Consider the following 20,641-nt stretch of genomic DNA (forward strand, 5'->3'; position numbering starts at 1 on the left):
GGTGGAGGGGGGAGGAGGAAGCAGCCAATGAGGCGCCGGGGGCGGAGCGAAATGCAGCCAATGAGATTGACAAGGGGGCTGCGCCAGGTGCGCTCGCGGCACGCGCCCCCTGCGCTGCTGTGGGGCTCGGCGCGGCTGGCGCGGCCCTGGCGGCGCCTCGGTCGGGAGACCGAGAACGTCGGGTTTTTTTCCTTTTAAACTCCTTAAAATCCCGTTATTTTTGCTCGGGGGGAGAAGGGTGTCTTTTACCGTTTGCGGTTTCCAGCCCGTGCCCGTAACCCCAGTGTTAAAGTATCCAATATAACTGGGTCGGACAACACCGACTGCTACACGGATTAACTAATTAAATGTAGACGAGATGATCTGCAGCGCTGTTGGATCTTGTGGTCTTCAAAGCATAAAGTCCCAAATGCTGACTGACTTTGCAGCAAACTTTTTATATTCCCAAGGCAGGAACATCGATTCCTCAGCAGCTACTTCATTAAAAGGTTTAAAAGTTGATTTTTCAAGCCCCTCCACATATTTACAACAATCCTCAGGCTGAAACTGTGTTGTTTTCCCTGTTGAAAATTCATTTTTAATACACATTCAAACCTTTAGCTTACAGGTCACACTTAGCTGAGTTTTGTCAAAACCCACTGTTTTGTCTGCGATGAGCTCTCCATATTTTTAAAAGTCTGTTACAAACACTTCATATCCATAGACAAGCCTTGTACAGCTCCTGGATTAGAATATATTAATATGCAAAGCATTTCATGTTAGAACTGATTGCACATCTCAGTTATTTAATTACGGAATGCCTTTATTTACTGAGGCATTAATTAGATATCTGACAGCGCTAAAGCAACTTTCTTGCTCAACTCTAAAGACAACTTCACCTCTGGAAGGCTGGTAACAGAAGAGTAGTGCCTTCCCATGGGACCATTTCACTTTACAATAAAAAATAAATAGTTAGACCAATGTATTTTAAGCTGAAGATTTCTATATAGAAATTAAGAGTGTTTGGACTCTTGGAAGAGAGTATCAGCTCCCATTAAAGCTTGCCAGAAATAATAGAAATTACCACAAAATAATCTAAACAAGAGTTAAAACTCCAAACATTGTGAGATATTCCAAACGTTGTTACCACAAGAACAAAGACACACACCACCTGACTTCAAAGACACGGACGTACCACCCACACATACACATTTCCAGGGTCCCACAGCAGTGTTAAGGGATTATGCTGGTAAAAGTCGGAGTAGCAAGTTCTTGGGTCTTGCCAAGACATCAAAAGAGATGCACTTTTATCCTCAGTGAAATTTTGTGAGGAGAATGCCATGGCTTACCTGGTGGAATTCACCCTTGTACAGCCACACACCACGGTACTGGAAGCCCGGTCCCTCCATCCTCTGGCAGAAGAAACTGCAGAGTCTGGTGTCAAATGAACCTGTTCAGTCTGTAATGACAAGAGGTGTGCACGCAGCCACTCTTTCCAAAGTGGAAACCAGCATTTTTGTCTTGGAAAATCACTGTGTGCTTTGCCAGCGAGATTAGCAGAGCATCTGTCTTCCCTCTAAGGAGACCTGACTCTTTTCTCTGCTATGCCCACCACCGTGCTTACCTGCTTTCTGACTCCCTGGGCCTCCCGAGTGTGGACTTAATGAGGTTGCCTTTTAACCTCTCTCTTTTATTAGGCGACAGGAAGCCTATTTCAGAGAAATGTAAATATTTATACATGTAAGATATAGAAGCATTTTGTTCTCACCTCAGCCTATTCATTATGTAACAAGCAACCATCAAAAAAAAAAAGAAAAGAAGCAACATTAAAAATAGCCTTGTTTTGGTAGCAGAATAGCACTAGTAAGGCTTGTGTGGGTAAATTTGTATTTGGAATAAAAGCATTGCTAAAGGATTTAGACTGAAGTAAGATACAGAAATGCTATTATAATTTAAGATTTTCTCATTAAATAACAGATTGTTGACACTGTACCTTCATCTCCATGAAAAGGAGATCAAAGCTAAATTTGCTAAACAAACAAATAGTGAATTTCAGTTAAATTTAAAATTCTTATTTATTTAAACTTACTCAAGACAGTGACTGATTTATGAAGACTGGCAAAAAATATTTTTTACTGGACAGAAAGGATGCACAAGAGAAGTAAAAATATTTATAATAAGGTTTAAATGAAAAACTTGACTTTTAGAAAGCTCTCATTTTTCTGAAACTAGAAAAAAATACTTTCAGGTCCACATGAATTAATGTGTTTATGCAGCTTTCAAAGACAGGCTTTTACTTATGAATTTTAATGTTCTTAATGATGGTTCATGGCTTTATGTAGCGTCACAACCCATGGCACGTCCAACCACCACCCAGTTCTTCCCAATTGCATACGGGTGTGCAGTTACACCCCAAGTTATACTGAACGTGGCCCTAGTTTGAACAGCAGTTGCGGTCACCAGAGTGTACCTGGGTCTCATGATGCTCAGCAGAGGCTAAGTATCCCTACACAGAGAACATAGCCTTTTCATTTGGTAGCATTTTATGTTCTCTTTATAGAAGTCCACGTTACTGTGCGAGGCCCTGTGGGATTAAGCTTTAATAAAATCAGTTAGTTTCTTTAGAAGTCAATGGCTGTAACTCATTAGCATCAATGAAGCGATGATAAGGGTCATTCTGAACACAGTCGTGCTGCCATCTATTTAATGGGAACACGACTGGGTTCAAAATGAAGCCCTAAAAATTGCAAACACTGTTCAATCCCAACATTTTCCCTTTCAAATACAATTCATCTGTAAATCTCCAATGAGAGTTTAACTACAAGGAAAATCCAAAGTCACTTACAAGCTAGTTTTGAGATACTCTTACAAAATGAATGTAGTTTCTGTGGATTTCAAAATAAAAGAATTACGAGTAAGATTTAGGATTCTCTTTTTTTCTAACATAATAATTCCTCAAGGTCCTATGCTGTCAGTGTTTAGCTCAGAGTTCACCAATCATTCAAATAAAATAATCCTGAAATGACCTATTCCTCCTAACAATTTCAGGCAAAATACCTTCACCTGTTAAAATTTACATGCCAGCTCTACTGTCATTTCTACTAGATGCATGAAAATGTGCACACAAAATTATTTTAAAATTCCAACACAGTATGTCCCTTCTCCTTGCCAATTCTGAAGTAACACTCAACACATTTTCCAAGTTGCTAAAAATAAAAATTGGCATACTTAGCATTAATTTTAAAGGTCAATACAATATTTGCTAGTCTGAAGCAATGGGCCTGTGAAACAGTGTCAGTGCCAACATCAGGTTTGTACAAAATGCATGAGTAGGCAAACGATATTATGAAGCAAAGGTGCAAAAGTATGATTTCATTTAGCAATTACCTGTCTGACAAGGTTAACATCTAATAGATCTGTTAATGTAAAATTAAAGTGACACCTACCTCACACTGGTTTCTTGAAATTATTTATCACTGCTTGACCTGAGCTGTTTCAACACTTGTAGCCAGTTGAGATTTCCAATAAACCAATTCTTCATTGTGCAGCAAGTCCCAGGTGTCTCCCTTGTCACAAGGATAAAAATTGTTAAGTTAATAAACTCATGTTAACTTCAGTCATCTCTCTGGGATTAATTTGTTCCAAGGTTTAAAGCATAAACCTCCCTTATTTTTTGTCAGTATGTGTACTTACTGAACCTTCCATTTCAATGGCACATTGAGTGCTGCAGTCTTCCTTTTAAAACAATTTATGCATTATACTGTCACCAGTCCATCTTATTGTAAAGTTGCAATTCATTATGAGGCTTGTTAATTTTCACTTCTCCTGCTTGCCATTCTTCTTCTGGATGTAATAACTTTATTAAACCTATGACCCCCCTTTTATTTCCTTTAGTCAGAAAGCAGACAATATAGAAGCAATGTTTTCAGTCAATGTCTCATATGTGCCAGACCATATGCAGTAGCTTCTGCAAGTCATTCCTTACATGTTGCTGCGTGTTTTCCTTATGAGAGAAAGGATCAGCTATATTCTGCTTTGAATATTCATAATTCTCCCCGTGTAAGATGCTGACCTAGGACAATTGGAACATCTGAAATCACTTCCAGCATTCTAGTAATTTTTTTTGTTTGTTTAAAACCATGTAACTGCTCACAGAAATACTATAAAACCTTTTTTTTAGTTACAGTTGTTGGGAAGATAGTTTCCCCAAAAAGGAACATGTCTGAAACTTTGAGCCAGATTTTTTAGATCAACGCCAAAACTAGATATTTATAGGTAGATCTCCTTTCTACCACGTAAACTTGACCATCTTTTGCTCTTGTACCAGGGATCATTCCTGTGCTTTGTCTCTGCATGTAGCAGATAAAAAATGAGAAAACGCTGTAACCCTGTTTGGGCATGTGCCAACTAGCACTCTCCCAAACAACCCCCAGACATAGTTTGGAAATCAAACCATTCCAGAAATCATTTCCAGTCAGCACTCAGTGACCAAGATTACAGCTTCAGTGTAGGTCAGACCACGTCATGCTATTTGGCCTCAGTATCCAAGAAAGTTCCTGAACATGTTTAATTTACTGATGTAGACAACACCACCGAGTATTTGCAGTTTTTAATTTAAGGAAGAAAAATTTATGTTCTCTCTTGCCTTTTGTACTGTGGCATAGCCAAGTTACATTGCAAAACTCAGGTTGAAGTTACAGTATGTTAGTTAGCAAAGAAAATCTCTGGCATGCAAGGGCCACGTACGGAGCTTACTGGAGTCCACTGCCTAGAAAATGGGGTGGCACTAGGGACGTGAACCAGCAAGCCTTGCTCGTATACAGCTATAATCAGAACTGTAGCAAGGATGATGCAAGGTGTGACCAGTGCCTGCAAATTAGCCAAAGAGCCTCTGACTGCTGTTGCTGTTCAAAAGATTTGTGCAGCTTCACAATATGACCAGATAGGGTTGGTGAGTGGGAAGACTTCAAGTGGAGTTAAAAATATTCCAGCTATTGAAAGATGTAATATCAAATGACTAGCAGCAAATGCTGGTCCTGCACTAAAGGGAGAAAGCAAAGAGTATGAAGTGCAGGGTGGTTTTCTGTAACCCCAAACCCCTAAACATAGGGCTGTTTATGTATGCTTCTCTACAACCGGAATCTGCAACATGAAGATAGCCTGGGAAAAGCATCTAGCAGGACAGACACAGCAAATTGCTCTCCCATTTCTGTTCTGTGCACAGAAGAACTTAGATGTACTTACACACATTCCTTCCAGCCCTCAGCCTTCTGAATCCTGCAATATTTATGATGCAAACTTTAGCGTGTGGGGCAGTGTTTGCAGATTTATTACAGATCAAAGGCGTGTCATCTGTACCACGTCCACATTTATTTTTCCAGATTCAGATACAAGTGGAAATGCTACAGACTCAGTCACTGTCAATCATGTGAAGGATGCTACTGCATTTGCATATGGTCTTTTGTTCTTCCCAGTGAAGAACAGGCTAACAGTGTGGAATAAATTCCCTTGTTTAAAGATTAAGGTGTCCAAGCCAACATCCAAGTTCCCAGATTGTAACTTCCTCCCAAGAATTGACTCTGATCAGGGAGATCAATGCAGAGAGAGATCTGTCTCTTCTGAAACTGCTACATGCTTCCTTCTGCCTAGCAAAAACTAATACAGATCCTATCAGTATTCCTCCCAAGATCCTGAAACTTCTGCTATAGTAACTCATAGGAGTTGCAAGACTGTGTAACACTGCCACCTGGTGATATGCATCACAGCAATATTTTCTTTCTCCTACCATCACCCAAAACCTTCTGCTTCCTTTCAGGTGGTCTTAATCTGCAAGTCCCCATCAAACATAACTTATCCCACTATCAGTTTATCTTGAGCACTTCTGTTTGTGTCTAGAAGTCAAAGTTGTTCAGGCCATATCTTCTCTTTTCCTTCAGGACTGACTTTTAGATGTGCAATGGATAGACACAGTCTAACTTGATCCAAATCCCCATCACAACTTTGTATGAAGTCTAGAAACTTCAGTGTTTTCTGAGAAATAAATCTGAAGTAATATTAGAAATTATCCACTAGGCCTCCCCTCCCTTCTTTTTTTGTTCATCTTTTCAGTCTTTGGGATGTGATGCAAAAAAAAACCCAAAACAAAAACAAAAAAAAAAGCAAAACCAAAAAGCCCCAACAGCAGCAACAACAACAAAAAAAAAATCTTCCAAGAAGTTTCCCTCTCCAGGATAAAAAAAAATTATTTCTGTAGTATTTGATCTCAGACTCTTTCATCTCTTTCATCTAATCTCTGTGGGATACGGATGGAAAATGGAGAAAAGCATTGCAAATGGTAGATCAGGCTCAACTTCCAGACTTGTAGCACCCCTATCTGGCTTTCACAGCTGTCCACCAGTCTGAACCTTTCTTTTACAACTGACCTGCAACTCCTTACTGAAAATCACAGCAAGTTCAGAACTGTTATGGGTTGCCACTATTTCTTACTAGACCTTTCTTGGATTCATTTGAGCAAGCCGACCTGGATACTTTGAAGTTTGAATTCATGAACCGCACTTTTTTTAATGTAATACAGGAGTTTTTAGAACAATTCAACCCTTTCTGAGAAGGATTCCAACTCTTGTTTGGGGATTTTTCTCAACTCTTTCTTATTTAACTATCGTTTCATAAGCACCTAAATGCATGTAATCAGTGATTCTTCCCTAATGTATAGCCATACAAAGAGTTAATGTTGTCTTTTTGTGTATTCGTAAAATATATGAATAGTAATATTTATTCTCTAAATCATCCTACCAAGATCAGTGAAATACTGGTCCTGACATCAGTTAAAAGTTCAGTTGGACTTCTGGAAAATGCTGAGAGGAATTCAGGTTTAATTATGAAGGGATGTAAGTTATTTCACAGCTGGGGCTGCAGTGGTATTACTCCTATTACCTCAAATCGGCCGACCTACAAAAGCCACAGTGCAGAAAAGTCACTAGTGCTGCAAGTGACAGGTTGGATGCTCGTACTCAGTTTGAAGTCTTGGTTTGAGACATCTGCCTCCAGCACTAATTTATCTTATGATCTTGGATTAAAGTATGCTAGGAACTGTAATTACCATAAGAACTGGGAATTTTAACCTGTAACAGCAAATTGTGGCAGAAAATGTCAAGATACTAAGAGTTCCCCTAACCCTCAGCAGAGAGAAGAATCTGTTGGCCTTGCAGTCTGTCTGTGACAGACCAATGACTACGTAAGAAATATGAGAGGGAAGAAAAATTGTTCAACACTGTGACAGGTTTGAGATGAATAAACTGTAAATTCAGCGGGAGAGTTGAGGTGAAGATTGCTTGAGTGTTTGTTCAGATTAAGAATTGGCAAAAAATGAGGGAATAATTCTCCAGCTGGCAGAAAAGGAGATGAAAATAGAGGCTGGTCAAAGCACCTTGTTTAGCTGAGGGGTCTAAGGCACCTGAAGTTGAAGTGGTTTAGGGAGGAGAAGCATGTACATACAAACTACCAACATTGTATATCATTTTGTGGCAAAAGGAAAGCTGAAATAGAATAAGAATTGCACTGCTAAGAGAAGACAGAGGTGGCCCACAGCAGTGTAGTCACACTGTGGCTTGCAGACCACTGACAGTGAGTGAAATATCAGAATTTGTTCTGTAAAATTACCAGCCCCAAACACTCATCCGAGGCTATGTGCAAGCATAACTGGGAATTAACAGGCATTAAAATATTTTAATTTATGTTTATGATTGTAACATAACAATTCATATGCTGTAAAGCTATTTAAATACGGATGTTTTTAACATAATTATCATCCTCTCTCTCAACTGCTAAGAAATAGTAGGATACAAGTTGTCCAGAGATTTTACAATTGCATTCCTTTAATAAAGTGTTTGAGAACCCCAAGTTTATAGCAAAAATGTGGAGAAAATGGGAGCTTACACCTTCTTTTGGAAGGAAGACTTAGAAAGCCTCTTTTGGAAAAGTTTGCTAGGACCTCCAGCAGGCAGGATCTCACATTTCATTCTTTAGTGTCATAGAGTAGACCTATCATTTAATCTTAATCCTTTCAGGAGGCTGTCCTGGTTTCGGATGGGATAGAGTTAATTTTTGTCTTAGTAGCTGTGTTTTGGATTTAGTATGAGAATAATGTTGAGAACACACTGATGTTTTAGTTGTTGCTAAGTAGCGTGCATCCTAACTTAAAGATTTTTCAGTTTCCCATGCTCTGCCAGCGAGTAGGTGTGCAAGAAGCTGGGAGGAAGCATGGCCAGCACAGCTGACCTGAACTAGCCAACGGGATATTCCATACCATGGAATGTCATGCTCAGTATATAAACTGGGGGGAGTTGGCTGGGAGGGGCGGATCGCTGCTCAGGCATCGGTCAGCGGCTGGTGAGCAATTGCATTGTGCATCACTTGCCTTTTCTTGGGCTTTTTTTTTCCTTTTATTTTTGTTATTTTCTTTTTCATTACTATTACTATTATATTTTATTATTGTTGTAGTTAGAGTTGTATTTTATCTTACTTTAGTTATTAAATCATATTTGTCTCAATCCATGAGTTTTACTTTTTTTTTTTCTGATTCTCCTCCCCATCCCAGTGGGAGTGGTGAGGAGTGAGTGAGTGGCTGCCTGGTGCTTAGCTGCTGGCTGGGGTTAAACCACAACAGAGGCCTAAGTATATCAGTCTAATATAATATAGTAAATTGTTTATAACTGTCAGAGTTATCAAAACTATAGTATGAACAGCAGTTTAACAAATGTGAATAACCAGTACCAGCAGCATATTTCTGATTTAACTTAATTTAATCTAGGAAGTCATGATCAAAGAATAATGGAAAACTGAAATAAAGATGAGGTTTCCAGCTAGAAACCTAGCTTTATTACAAACTAACAGATATACATAATTCTCCCTTAGTTTAAGATGAGATATTAGTTATATGTGATTACCATATATACCTATGTATAATCTTAGAAGTTAGCCAAATATCTGTCTAGATGCATGACCCTTTTATTTTAGTGACAAAGATATTCAAAAGAGTATGCATCAAGATAGCGTGCATCCAGCATTAATCCTGTTGCCTCATCTTTCTTCCTTCCTATGTCTTCAGTGTCCCATAGCCTAGAACTGCACATCACTGCTTCGGCAGCACTAGGGAGGGGTGAAAAAGCCTGCACAGCACATCCCACCGGCTCTTACCTCACCACTGTGGTAAGCTTTCACGGCTGGGAATTCCTCTACCAGCGGAAAGATACAGGAGGTAGCATTAGCAGAAGCTAGCACATTAGGGGTTAAACAATTTGCATTTTGTTAATAACACTTCATTTTTGCCCTCAAAGTTTATCTACATTAAAATATTCTAAATGTAGTGTGTTTCTGTAAGTCTAATTATATGCGGTATGTGAAAACATATTTGATAATCACATTGCTAATTATGTGCAATCACTTCAATACACAGGTGCAAAGCTCCAGAAATATGCATATTTGAATCTCTTCATATGCAGATATAAACCACAACTTTGCAGTTACTTTAGTGTTCAGTGACCCGTTATTTCTCTGGGACTGTAGTTCCTTGGATTTTTGAGTGGCTAGTGCCATTGGAACCAAAGAAATGTGCTAGGCTACTACAAACCTAGGATTGAATTTATATGGGTATGTTGCAGTGCTAAAAAACTGTAATTCCTGAGTTTTCTACGGTTTATGAACATTTTAAAGTACACATTTTATAATTCATTGACAGATACACCATGCTGACTTCAGAGATGTGGGAATCATAATTTCTAATTTTCTTCTGGGAGCTTTAATTCTCACAGTGTCCTTTAGCATATATATATTTGCCTGGAATATCATATATATGTGCATGTGAACGTGTCTTTTCCAGTTTGGATTAAACTTAAGAGACTTTCTTAATGCTTTAATAATAGAAGGTAATAAAAGACTTGAGCAATAAATCCATTTTCATTATATGTGTAATAGCTTGTGGCTGCACTTTTTGCTTCTCTTTCATTTATGTGTAACTGTTATTTTTTACATTGATTTTTAAAGCTGTCTTCACAATGGATTGTAATTAGTTTTGTGTATAAATCATAAAAATTGGAAATTTTATATACTCAGATTAACTGAAAAGGACATAAAATATTAATTTGCGTCATTCAAAAGCAATACTTCTATGTTCGCGCTAAAGAAATTCAGCATAAATTATTGGAAGGAATAGCTTTAGATGACTTGTCCGTAAGTATTCTTTTTCACATTTGAGAAGTGAGCTGAAATGAGCCCTGACAGGCGAGAAACCTATCTACTAGTTTGCTACTAACATTACCAAAATGATAGACCGATGAGAAAGGACATAGCAAAATCTGAAAAGCAGCATTGGAATTTGTTCCACTGGAAACAAATCTACTGTATTTCACACAATAAAGCAGCACGGCTTGTTCTGTTTTGCTTTAGCTACATAAAGCCTTAATTAAAATAAATTACACTTAAGAGTCACAGAATAGTTGTTATGGAAATTACGCATGCCAGCTACCATAACAGAGTTTGACTCTAGGTTTCTGCTGAATCAATAAGCTGAAAAGAGATTCTTCTATGAAGTCCTTTTTATTAAGAGCAATACAAGGCAGGTGGCTCCGAAGAGAGACCCTGAACAAAGAAATCCCTGGGCAATTATACCCTTACCATCTAAGTTCCCCACTCCTCACACAACAGTTCGGATCGATAGTAATATTAAGGTCTGGGGTCTTCCCGTTCTTTACTGGGTCCCTCCATTGTCCCTAGGCACACCTTCTCTTTTCTTATTTCTAAGGTTGCAGCTTCTGCTGACATTGTAGCTTCCTTATCTTCTGGCTTGAACCAACTCTGGGGCCTTCTTTTACTTAACTAGTAAAAGTTCAACACATCTAGGTGAAAAGTTCACAGCTTGTGGTCTAAGGCTTCAGCAAATTTAGCTAGTAATGCTAAGCAAGTTATGCTAAGCAAGTTCTAAATAAGTAGTATACCAAATCGCACAACATATTTAGGTTGGAAGAGCAGGCTGAAGGTCATCTTGTTCTACTTGAGCATAAAGCAGGACAGGTTCAAAGTTACCTCAGGTTGCTCAGCACCTTTTCCAGTCAAGAGTCACAGCCCCATAAAAGACAGGGTGTTATCCTAAGTGTCACCACTCTCTGAAATTAGAATGACATAATACCAAGGGGAGCATCCTTCTAGGAGGTGCATTATATTTTTCTTTTCTGCATTGGAGGTGTGCTAGCAAGACATTCAGTGGGAAGTAAGGGATAAACACAAGATTCCTCTGGCCGGCTGCTCAGAGACACGCAGCGTGTGAGCAGCTGGTCCCAGTGCCTGGCTTCTGCTGTGGCCCAAACACTGCTCCGTGTACAGCCAGCCAACAGGGAGTTACTACAGAAGTTACCTCTTTAGGAGCACATGCCTCCTCACATAGTAGTGGTTCCTCGCTCCTGCCGAGTCTGTAATTCAGCCAGGAGCTGCTGCGTCAAACAGCCCTGCCTCCCAGCATATGCCTTCACTGGAGGACGCTGGATGGTGCAGTCTACGCACAAAGCTGCACAGCTGAAAACACAACTGCAATTCTGAACCAGTTTAAAAAGGATAGAAGAGTTTCTTCAAAGAAAAACTGCACTTGGCTTTAAGTAGACAGTATGTCGTGATTCTGCAGTCCTCGCTACTGTCAAAGGTGACTTGGTTGAGTGCACATTCAGGACTCATTGGCTAATTTTCCAACTTACATTTTCTTAGCCATCCTGGAAAGGATTCAGAATTTGACTCACTGAGCTGACTAAAAAGGAAAAATCACTGATATACTTTGTTGTACAGGTATTTTATCTTTATATTTTCCACCTTGCATGTAGCAATAGTACCTTTTGATTCATACATGATAGGCCTACAAGTCAAATCCTACTTCTCTGTTCTGGGAAATACTGTATTTTCTCAGTGAATGCACCTGTACCTTCACACTAAAGTCTTTTTTGATGGTGCTGTTGCACTATGTGGCCAGAATTGTCCTGCGGCACTTCATTGCACATATCAACTTATGAATTAATGTAAAAATACTGAACTGAGTACTTTTTATTTATAAATATTCTGACTACTGAAGTTATAATCTCTAAAACGTTTGCATATGACAAACCATGTACAAGCATGTGGCTATTATTTGAATGATTATCAGTGGTGATGGAATAGCCTTATTGTATATTTTAGGCTAATTTTTGTATCACCGGTGTTTCACCTGCGTGGTACAGTACAGTCCAGAAATCAATACAATCACACTGTCCTGTTGGCGCAGGAGAGCAGTGGCATTGCTTATGAACTTGAGCTGGTGTATCCACATGAAGCTGCATTCCCCATTACGGCCACATTTTACTGTTCTCCACTACGTGGTACAGACATGCCCAGAGATTTGTAGGAAGTTTGTTGATCTGGCCCGGGAAGTATATTCTTTACATTTCTGAGCTGGGTCATTTTAAATAAGCAGCTGTAACCTCCATGTTTATGTTACAAAACAAAATGTTGCTTCAGTTTCTTTTCTTTTTTAATAAAGCTGGAAAGAGAAGCATACTGCAAGAGAGCCATTTACTGTCACTGCAGCTGCATGTGTAGGCATAGCAAAGCAGCATAAATTCTGCTTGCCAGAAGGTTGCCACTGAGCAGCTTCCGTGAGCTGTTGAAACCAAGCTCATGTTACTTCTGCATCAATTTTTCTTTCACTTGCTCATCCCTGCAAAGCAAAATGAAGAACTAACAGACTATATGTTGCATTATTACATAATACTACTATATTGAGATTTGCTAATCAAATAACCCAGGTTGGTCTTTATTTTCAACGGAATGGACAAAAAGCAATGCAGTACAGCACCTTTAATCTCATCAGGGAAACACCTCCGATGCCTGACAGAAGTGACATTGACAGGTTCTGAAGAGATAGGCCTCCAATCTCACAGCAAGGTAAAAGGATGCCAGCAGTTACTGCTCAGGAGGCCATCAATTAATAACCAGTTAACAGGTATATCTTCTGACTCGTGTTTGACATTTGCATTACAAGTTAGGGAGAAAGGGAGCATTTCAGCTCAAAAATTGTTTTCAATCTGTTAAAAAATAAAGTTTTATTTTCAGCTAACTGAATACACTGATGAAGTTCAACTTATTTTCACTTATTGCTACTGTTTCTATTAAATAGACATAGCTCACTGTGACTTATACTATAAAACATTTGCATCTTACTGAGAAGCGTTCATTAATCACTTCCTCTATTCACACTGAAACGGCTATGATAATCAATTCTTATTTGTGCAGCTGTGTCATGAATAATTTTAAAATTTTGCTGTAATTGTTTTTCTGTTCTGCTGAAAAACGGTTTCAGAGAACTAAGGGGTTTTCTCACATAAATATGGAATGTACGTACAAGAATGGCCAAGTGTTATTTGGAATACTTAATCACAAAAAAATTCTGCTGTAGAAATGAAGATTAAGTCTGCTCACCATCTTCTAGGTTTGCACACTGCTTAAAAGATTAAAATCTGCCTTTGTCCAAATGTAAAGAAACAGATTTTTCAAAAGTGTATATGGCTCTTTGTGGCTAGACTGTAGCTAAGGTACCAAAGCAGAGGGAAGATGAATAAATATGCAAAAGCTTTTTTAAGGAAGATAATGTATTTCTTTCTGAGGAGCAATCAGAACTGCATCTTAAGCAATGAATCAGGTTACCCAGGGAGGTTGTACAGGTGCCGGCCTTGGATTTTTTCCAAGACTTGACTGGACCTCAGAGCTGATCCTGCTTTAAGCAGGAGGTTGGACTAGAGACTTCCTGAGGTCCCTTCCAACTTAATTTAGCCTATATATGATCCTAAATTTTAAGCACCTAATAAAACAGTAGTCCTAAATGGGGGAGAGAGAGAGAGATACCTTGGCAGGGAGATTCTTTCTGTCTCATGGAGATCTCTGAATTTAAGCAGAAAGGATAAAAACTGGACAAACTATTTTGTGTAGTTCACCACAGATTAATTATCCGACCTTTGATTCAGAGCTACTATTTTATCTTGCCACTGAACCCAAAGCTAGATGTATTTCCATAACCAGTGGCAACAAACTTTTATTTATCTTTTTGTATGGCAAATCATAAATTCTCACAGCTCACGATGAAACAACTACAAGCTATTAAGAATTCACATTTAAACAATAGCAGACTCTTCAATATCAATATCAACCAAAACGTAATACAGTAACTTTATATAGAAAAGTAATTGATAGATTAGGGTAGAGTAGATGCATCCATCATCCCAAATACAGTGTATTGCATGAAGTTATGAAAAATGTGTGGTAAATGTATATACATGGGGAATGTGCTTAGTAAATTTCAGTTTTGGCTGAAGAAACAGCAAAAAGTATCTTGTTACTAACTCCTTTAACCATAGATGGATTGTTGGGGTTGGTTTTTTTTTGGTAGATGGTCAATATAAAACAGCTATAGCCTATTCTGGGCAGAACAAGTGTAGCGTCAGTTCTACTATGTCCCTCAAATGCATTTTGAACTCTGCTAGGGAGTGGTGGAAGTGTCTTTTATCCGTTCATCACATGCATGTTTACTTTCTGTGGATGCAAGAGTTTGGCCACATACATGGGTTATTAGCACAGAAACATAAGGGGCCCAGACTTACTCATCCGTATAGTACTCTGGCCATGCCATCCCTGTTAGCAGCAGCGGCTTCTGAACTGTCAATATAAAAGAAAAAAGATGCTTAGACAGCATATCAGAACTTTTCTCCATATAAAAGATGCTGAATTTCGTTATTTCTAATGGCCTTACACATGAACCAAGAGAAATACTCCTGTGGTTTTCATTATTTCTACAGAGGTGTATGAAGGCTGGATTACCAGTCCTAGGTAAGATTAATTTAAATCAACTGATTTATATTAAAGTTGGCATCACTGATGTATCACAGTGGTACCTGAAAATTGTCTGAGGTCTTATAACAGCACAAATTTGTGAGAATAAGTCCAAAAAAGATCAAACACAAAGGCCCCAGGCTGAATTTACATATGAACAACCCTCAGCGTTGTCTGTGTCATACTTTTGGATGATAAAGACCCAGCAGCATGTTAAGTACAGGCATTTTATTTGGCCAGAGTTTCTGTACCATAGTTTGAGAACACCTGGCAAACAGATTGCTTTTGTTTGTACATATGATGTTATACTGACCAGTCCTGAGCACTAACAAACCAAACTATGCAATCCACAGCCTGCTCTTTAGACTAGCGCCCTAACTGTCTCCTGCCATCCACACAGCAGCTTTAAAGAGTCAGGAAATGATTGTGAGCAAAATAAATTGGTTTGGAAAACTTTCACTTTGAGGGCGGGAAAAATTAAGTACTTCCCCCTTCCAGCAACCACTATATATGAATATATGTATATATATTCTGTATGAAGCTGCTGTATTGGATTTGTATGGCAAGGTTTTAGTAGCCGGGGGGTTACAGGGGTGGCTTTTGTGAGAAGCTGCTAGAAGCTTCCCCTATGTCCCATGGAGCCAATGATAGCTGGCTCCAAGATGGACCCACTGCTGGCCAAGGCCAAGCCAATCAGCAACAGTGGTAGTGCCTCTGCGATAATATATTTAAGAAGGGAACAAAAAGTTGCTGTGGCTCAGAAACTGCAGCTGGGGAGAGAAGTGAGAACATGTAAGAAAAACAATCCTGCAGACCCCCAGGTCAGTGCAGAAGGAGGGGGAGGAGGTGCTCCAGGCACCAGAACAGAGGTTCCCCTGCAGTCTGTGGTGAAGACCATGGTGAGGCAGGCTGTTCCCCTGCAGCCCAGGGAGGTCCACGGTGGAGCAGATCTCCACCTACAGCCCATGCAGGACCCCGTGCCAGAGCAGGGGAATGCCCGAAGGAGGCTGTGACCCCGTGGGAAGCCCACACTGCAGCACACTCCTGGCAGAATCTGTGGATCTGTGGAGAGAGAAGCCCACACTGGAGCAGGTTTTCTGGCAGGACTTGCGACCCCACGGGGGCCCACGCTGGAGCAGTTCATGCCTGACCCACACTGGAGCAGTTTGTGAAGAACTGCAGCCCATGGGAAGGACCCACGTTGGAGAAGTTCATGGAGGACTGTCTCCCGTGGGAGGGACCCCCACGCTGGAGCAGGGGAAGAGTGTGAGGAGTCCTCCCCCTGAGGAGGAAGGAGCAGCAGTGACAACATGTGACAAACTGACCAGAACCCCCATTCCACGTACACCTGTGCTGCTGAGGGGGTTAGGTAGAGAATTTGGGGAGTGAAGCTCTGCCTGGGAAGAAGGGAGGGGGGGGGGGGGGGGGGAAGGTGTTTTAAGATTTGGCTTTATTTCTAATTACCCTACTCTGATTTGATTGGCAGTAAATTAATTTAATTTTCCCTAAGCCGAGTCTGTTTTGCCCTTGACAGCAATTGGTTGAGTGATCTCTCCCTGTCCTTATACCTCGACCCACGAGCCTTTTGTTGTATTTTTCTTTCCTCTGTCTAGCTGAGGGGCGGGGGGGGGAGTGATAGAGCAGCTGTGTGGTGCTTAGTTGCTGTCTGGGGTTAATCTACGACAGCTGCTCACACTTGGTAAGATCTTAGCTACTATTTTTACCCTGGTGAAGGCCGAGGGAGAAGAGCCATGTAGGTCCAAGCACAAGCAGAGGCACCGGGAGGTTTGGGGAGCGTCAGGGGAAGGCAGCTGCTGTCCCCGCTCCGGGTTAACACCGCCCGGCCTCTCCTCAGCTGCGAGCGGCCACTGCCGCTGGAACCAACGGCGCCCACCTCACCGAAGGTACCGCTCACGGGTAACGGCAGAGCCCCACAGGCTGAAGCCTAAAGAGACCCTACGCAAAACTCAGACTCCTCAAACAACCCCAGAATTATAAAGAAAATAACGGAAACGTCCCCACCTCAGCAGAGGGACTCCCCGCCTCAGGGAGGCGGCGTTAACGCAGCTCCTGCGCTTGCGCGGCGGCGCGAGCCGCGCGGCGTACCGCCCCCGTAGCCACCCGCGCTCCACCCCTAGCGCCGCGTGTCACCGCGCGAGCCTGGGTAGCGCCGCTATTTCTTCGGCGTCAGTCCCTGACCGGTCTCTGGGCTGACCAATAGCCTAAGAGCGAGGGTACAGTACAGCCAATGGGAGCGAGGCGGAGGCCGTGTGGGCGGGGCGCACGCCGAGGCTGAGGGGGCTGCGGCCGGCCTGAGGGCTCCTCACCGCCCCGTTCTCCTCATGGCGGGCTGGCGGCTGCTGTCTGCCCTCCTCCTCCTCCTTCTCGCCCTCCTAGGTGCCCAGCCGTGCTCCTGCGGCAGGGCTCCAGCCTCCTCCCAATCCGTGACGGCCCGGCTGGCGGCGAAGTGGCCGGCGACCCCGCTGCTGCTGGAGGCGAGGTGCGTGCAGCCTCCTCCTCCCCCTTACTGCTTTCCACGGCTGCCGCGGGGGGCCGTTCGGCCGGGGAAGGGGAGCAGCGGCGATAAGTCCCCTGGCTGTCTCTTGGGGGTCGGGGGTGCCTCGCTAAGGGGCAGGAGGAGGGAGGGGTCCCTTTCTTCTCTCCGCTGCGCGGGCGGAGAGGGAAGGTGATCGGTCGAAAGGGATGGCTGCGTTTCTCTCCTCTCTTCCCCTGTGGGAGGGTGAAGTACTCCTTTGGTATGAGGCTCAGCTGTTTTCTCCCTTTGTTAAACGTTATGGATGGTGCTGACGGGCTTTCTCACGTCTTAAGCGTGCTATTTAAATTGCTTTGTATTTAACCTGCTCGGACGTTTTGCAGGTTAGGTTGAGAAGCAATGGGCCAATCTACACCATCCCCTGTCTTCCATTGAGTAACATCTCGCCCCAATTAGCTTACTTTCACTCATGAATAAAATAATTTTGCGTAAATGTATTAGTGAAGGTGTGAAGTTGTAGTAGTAAAACATGTCTTTTTTTAAAAAGGTACTGTTAACTTGTAATCATAATTTCGAAATAAGAAGTGAACATGTTTTCTAGTACTATGTGTTTGTGGCTCCCCTGCCAGTTTGGTTTAAAATCTTTGTTTTGTTTTTAAACTTATTTGCTGCTGTTTGGAGAACTCCCAGGAAAGGGAGAATTGCAAGCTGTTGTAATCAAAGGAGTGGCAAACTTCCAAAGTAGCAATTAGAAAACAATACACTCATGCTAGCAAGTAGACCTTTTTGGCAGACATAAGGAAGAAAAAAAGCAGGAAAAAAAGCAGCTGATGTTCCCTTAAGAAAAAGCACAAAAGTAACAAGTGTTACCAGTAAATGCAATAATGGTATTTGGAATAAAGCAAACCTTAACTTATATGCTTTGTAAGGATTAACCCATCTTTGAAAGTGTTTCAGAGATTGGGGACCTCCCCTGCATAGCAAAGTAGACATTGTCATCAATAAAAGCCTGTAACTTAATTAAAAACTGTAACTTGACAGCGTGCGTCGTCTTGTTTGTATATTTAGCCACTATTAAATAAAGTTTGTGTGCTGAATTGATTTTATTTATAACTGTATATTGGAATACCTGTGGAAAAATAAAGTGAAAAATTGCATTTCTTTCTGTATCAGAGAATAGTCTGTTTGCTTTGCAGCTCTGATTGTTGAGTTCAGATTGGTAGTATTTTGTTTAAAATTTCTTTTAACCAAAATATACTACTGCTCAGTGTTCTGTGGTACAGAGATGTTAGATGGTCATTGAATACTTAACACTTCGATGTTGTTATTTTAAACAACTGAAGGCTTTTACTGTGGTACATGTTTGGACAAAGTCAACCTATGGACAATTATTTTTTATTTTTAAACAGTGAATTTATTGCAGAAGATGGTAATGAGAAGTTTTGGCAGTTCTTGGAAACTGTACGAGAATTAACAGTTTATAAGCAAGGAGGTAAGTTAAACAGCATGCTAGTTTTAATATATTATCCTGCACTGTATTTAACTTTTAAACATCAAGCTAACACATTAACTAGTTCCAGTCAGGTAAAGCCTAACTCTTCCACTATTGCTTACTAGGTGGTTTTCTTTCAGAAAGTTGTAGCATATTTTCCCCTGAGAGCTCTACCTGTAGAGGAGTTCTAAAAGCAAGGAAGATGAGATGGACTGAACTGCTGTTGCAATATGGTACAGAAATGTGAAGATTAAAGATACCTACCTTCTTACATGACTCAGCAAGAGCTTATAGGATATTCAGACTTCATGTTTTGTGTAACATGGATGTTTGTAGGGGAGACAATCCCACAAATAACTAAAATGAGAATGCTAGCTAAAGGAAAAAATGAAAAGAATTACCAAAAAAGGCTTAATACTTGTAGATGGCATAGAGACTGTTTTCTAGCAGCAATACTGGAGTTGTAGAATAAATGTTTATCACTGTCAGAGTAGGATTAAAAAAACCTTGTGTGATTAGACAGAAGAATATTAAGTTGCTAGAAGTTTGGAGAGAAGAACACAGCATAAAATCCAGCAACCAAAGCATGAAAGTGAGCCACCCCAAAAGATACCTTAGAGATCGGTGTAGTAGAAATGATCATGGTTATGAAAAATTTGGAAACCTACCAGGCTTTGCAATAGGTTGGTCAGTATTAGACCTGCTTGGTAGGTCAGTAGATGAATGAGGTGAAAAAAGCTTCAAAACAAGGTAAGGCTGTTTCATTTTGCTCTTTACTTCATAGCACAGCAGTGTAGGCATAAGCATGAGCACCTAACACTACCACTAGAACAGACTTCAGGTAAATTGAATGTTACGTTAATAGTCAAAAGCTAAATTGTAGAAAAATCCTGTAGGAAACAGCAGTGAGATGACAGAAATGAATCCTTGTTATGTGAAAAATGCTGTATGTGGGAGGGAGAACTTGCGAAACAACATGCTTCAACAATTGTGACTGACTGAATACAAGTCAAAAAGAGATTGTGGTGTGTCTATGTGGATAGGTCAGTGACAATGTTATTTGAGTGCTCAGCAAGGCCCAAAGCAGCCAATAGACTTAAAAAATTACTAGGAAAATTGCAGGGACCTGCATGGTAAACATTTTGCTGCTTATGATTCCATGCGCTTTTGTGTTGAGCGAAGCATGGTGTTCTATTTTACTGTCTCCCTGTATTTTCATTTCTTTAGAAACGATATAGCAGAAGCAGATGATGTACAAAGAACTATGACTATACTTGTGGGATATCAACTAGAGAGAGAAAAAAACCCCAAAAAATTACTGTGAGCTGATGAAAACTGTGGATTGTCTGAGGTCAGCAGTACAAACAAAACCAGAGAGAATCACTGAGAACAGTAGGCCTGGGTGGTGAATGCTGCTTAGAGCCATTCTGCATAAAGGCATGAGGACATGTAGAATGGAAGTAGGTGCAGAATTTGACCTGTGGTCAGGTGCTAGTAGCATTTGTTCAGGCAAGTACTGTTGACTAATGCTGTTTAAGGTCTTTGTCAACATACAGTGGCAGGGGTTACACCCTCCACAAGGTTGTGAATGACACAAAACTGGGAGAAGTTGAGAAGCTGGAGGGTAGGGCTGCCATTAGAGGGGCCCTGGCAGGCTGGAGTGATAGGCCAACAGAAACATTCGGAAGTTGAGCAAAGGTGCTTTACAGACTCCCACACATGGGCTGGAGTATCTCAGCAACAGTACAACCTGAGCACTGGCTGACTGCAAAGTGTTTTGT

General features: G+C 41.0%; 1 protein-coding gene across 2 annotated transcripts in view; it reads left to right on the top strand.

The window, feature by feature from the left end:
- Positions 1-17,176: 17,176 nt before the first annotated feature.
- UGGT2 (UDP-glucose glycoprotein glucosyltransferase 2) overlaps positions 17,177-20,641 on the top strand; it is a 92,026-nt gene continuing 88,561 nt past the window's right edge. For both annotated transcript variants that reach the window (XM_049815962.1, XM_049815964.1), the window contains exons 1-2: positions 17,177-17,374; positions 18,778-18,860. In XM_049815962.1, the coding sequence (XP_049671919.1) occupies positions 17,217-17,374; positions 18,778-18,860 (241 nt within the window). In that variant the 5' untranslated portion in view covers positions 17,177-17,216. The remainder of the gene's footprint in view (positions 17,375-18,777; positions 18,861-20,641) is intronic.

Source organism: Accipiter gentilis, chromosome 13 (assembly GCF_929443795.1).
Source record: "Accipiter gentilis chromosome 13, bAccGen1.1, whole genome shotgun sequence".
In the NCBI taxonomy this organism is placed as follows: Eukaryota; Metazoa; Chordata; class Aves; order Accipitriformes; family Accipitridae; genus Astur; species Astur gentilis.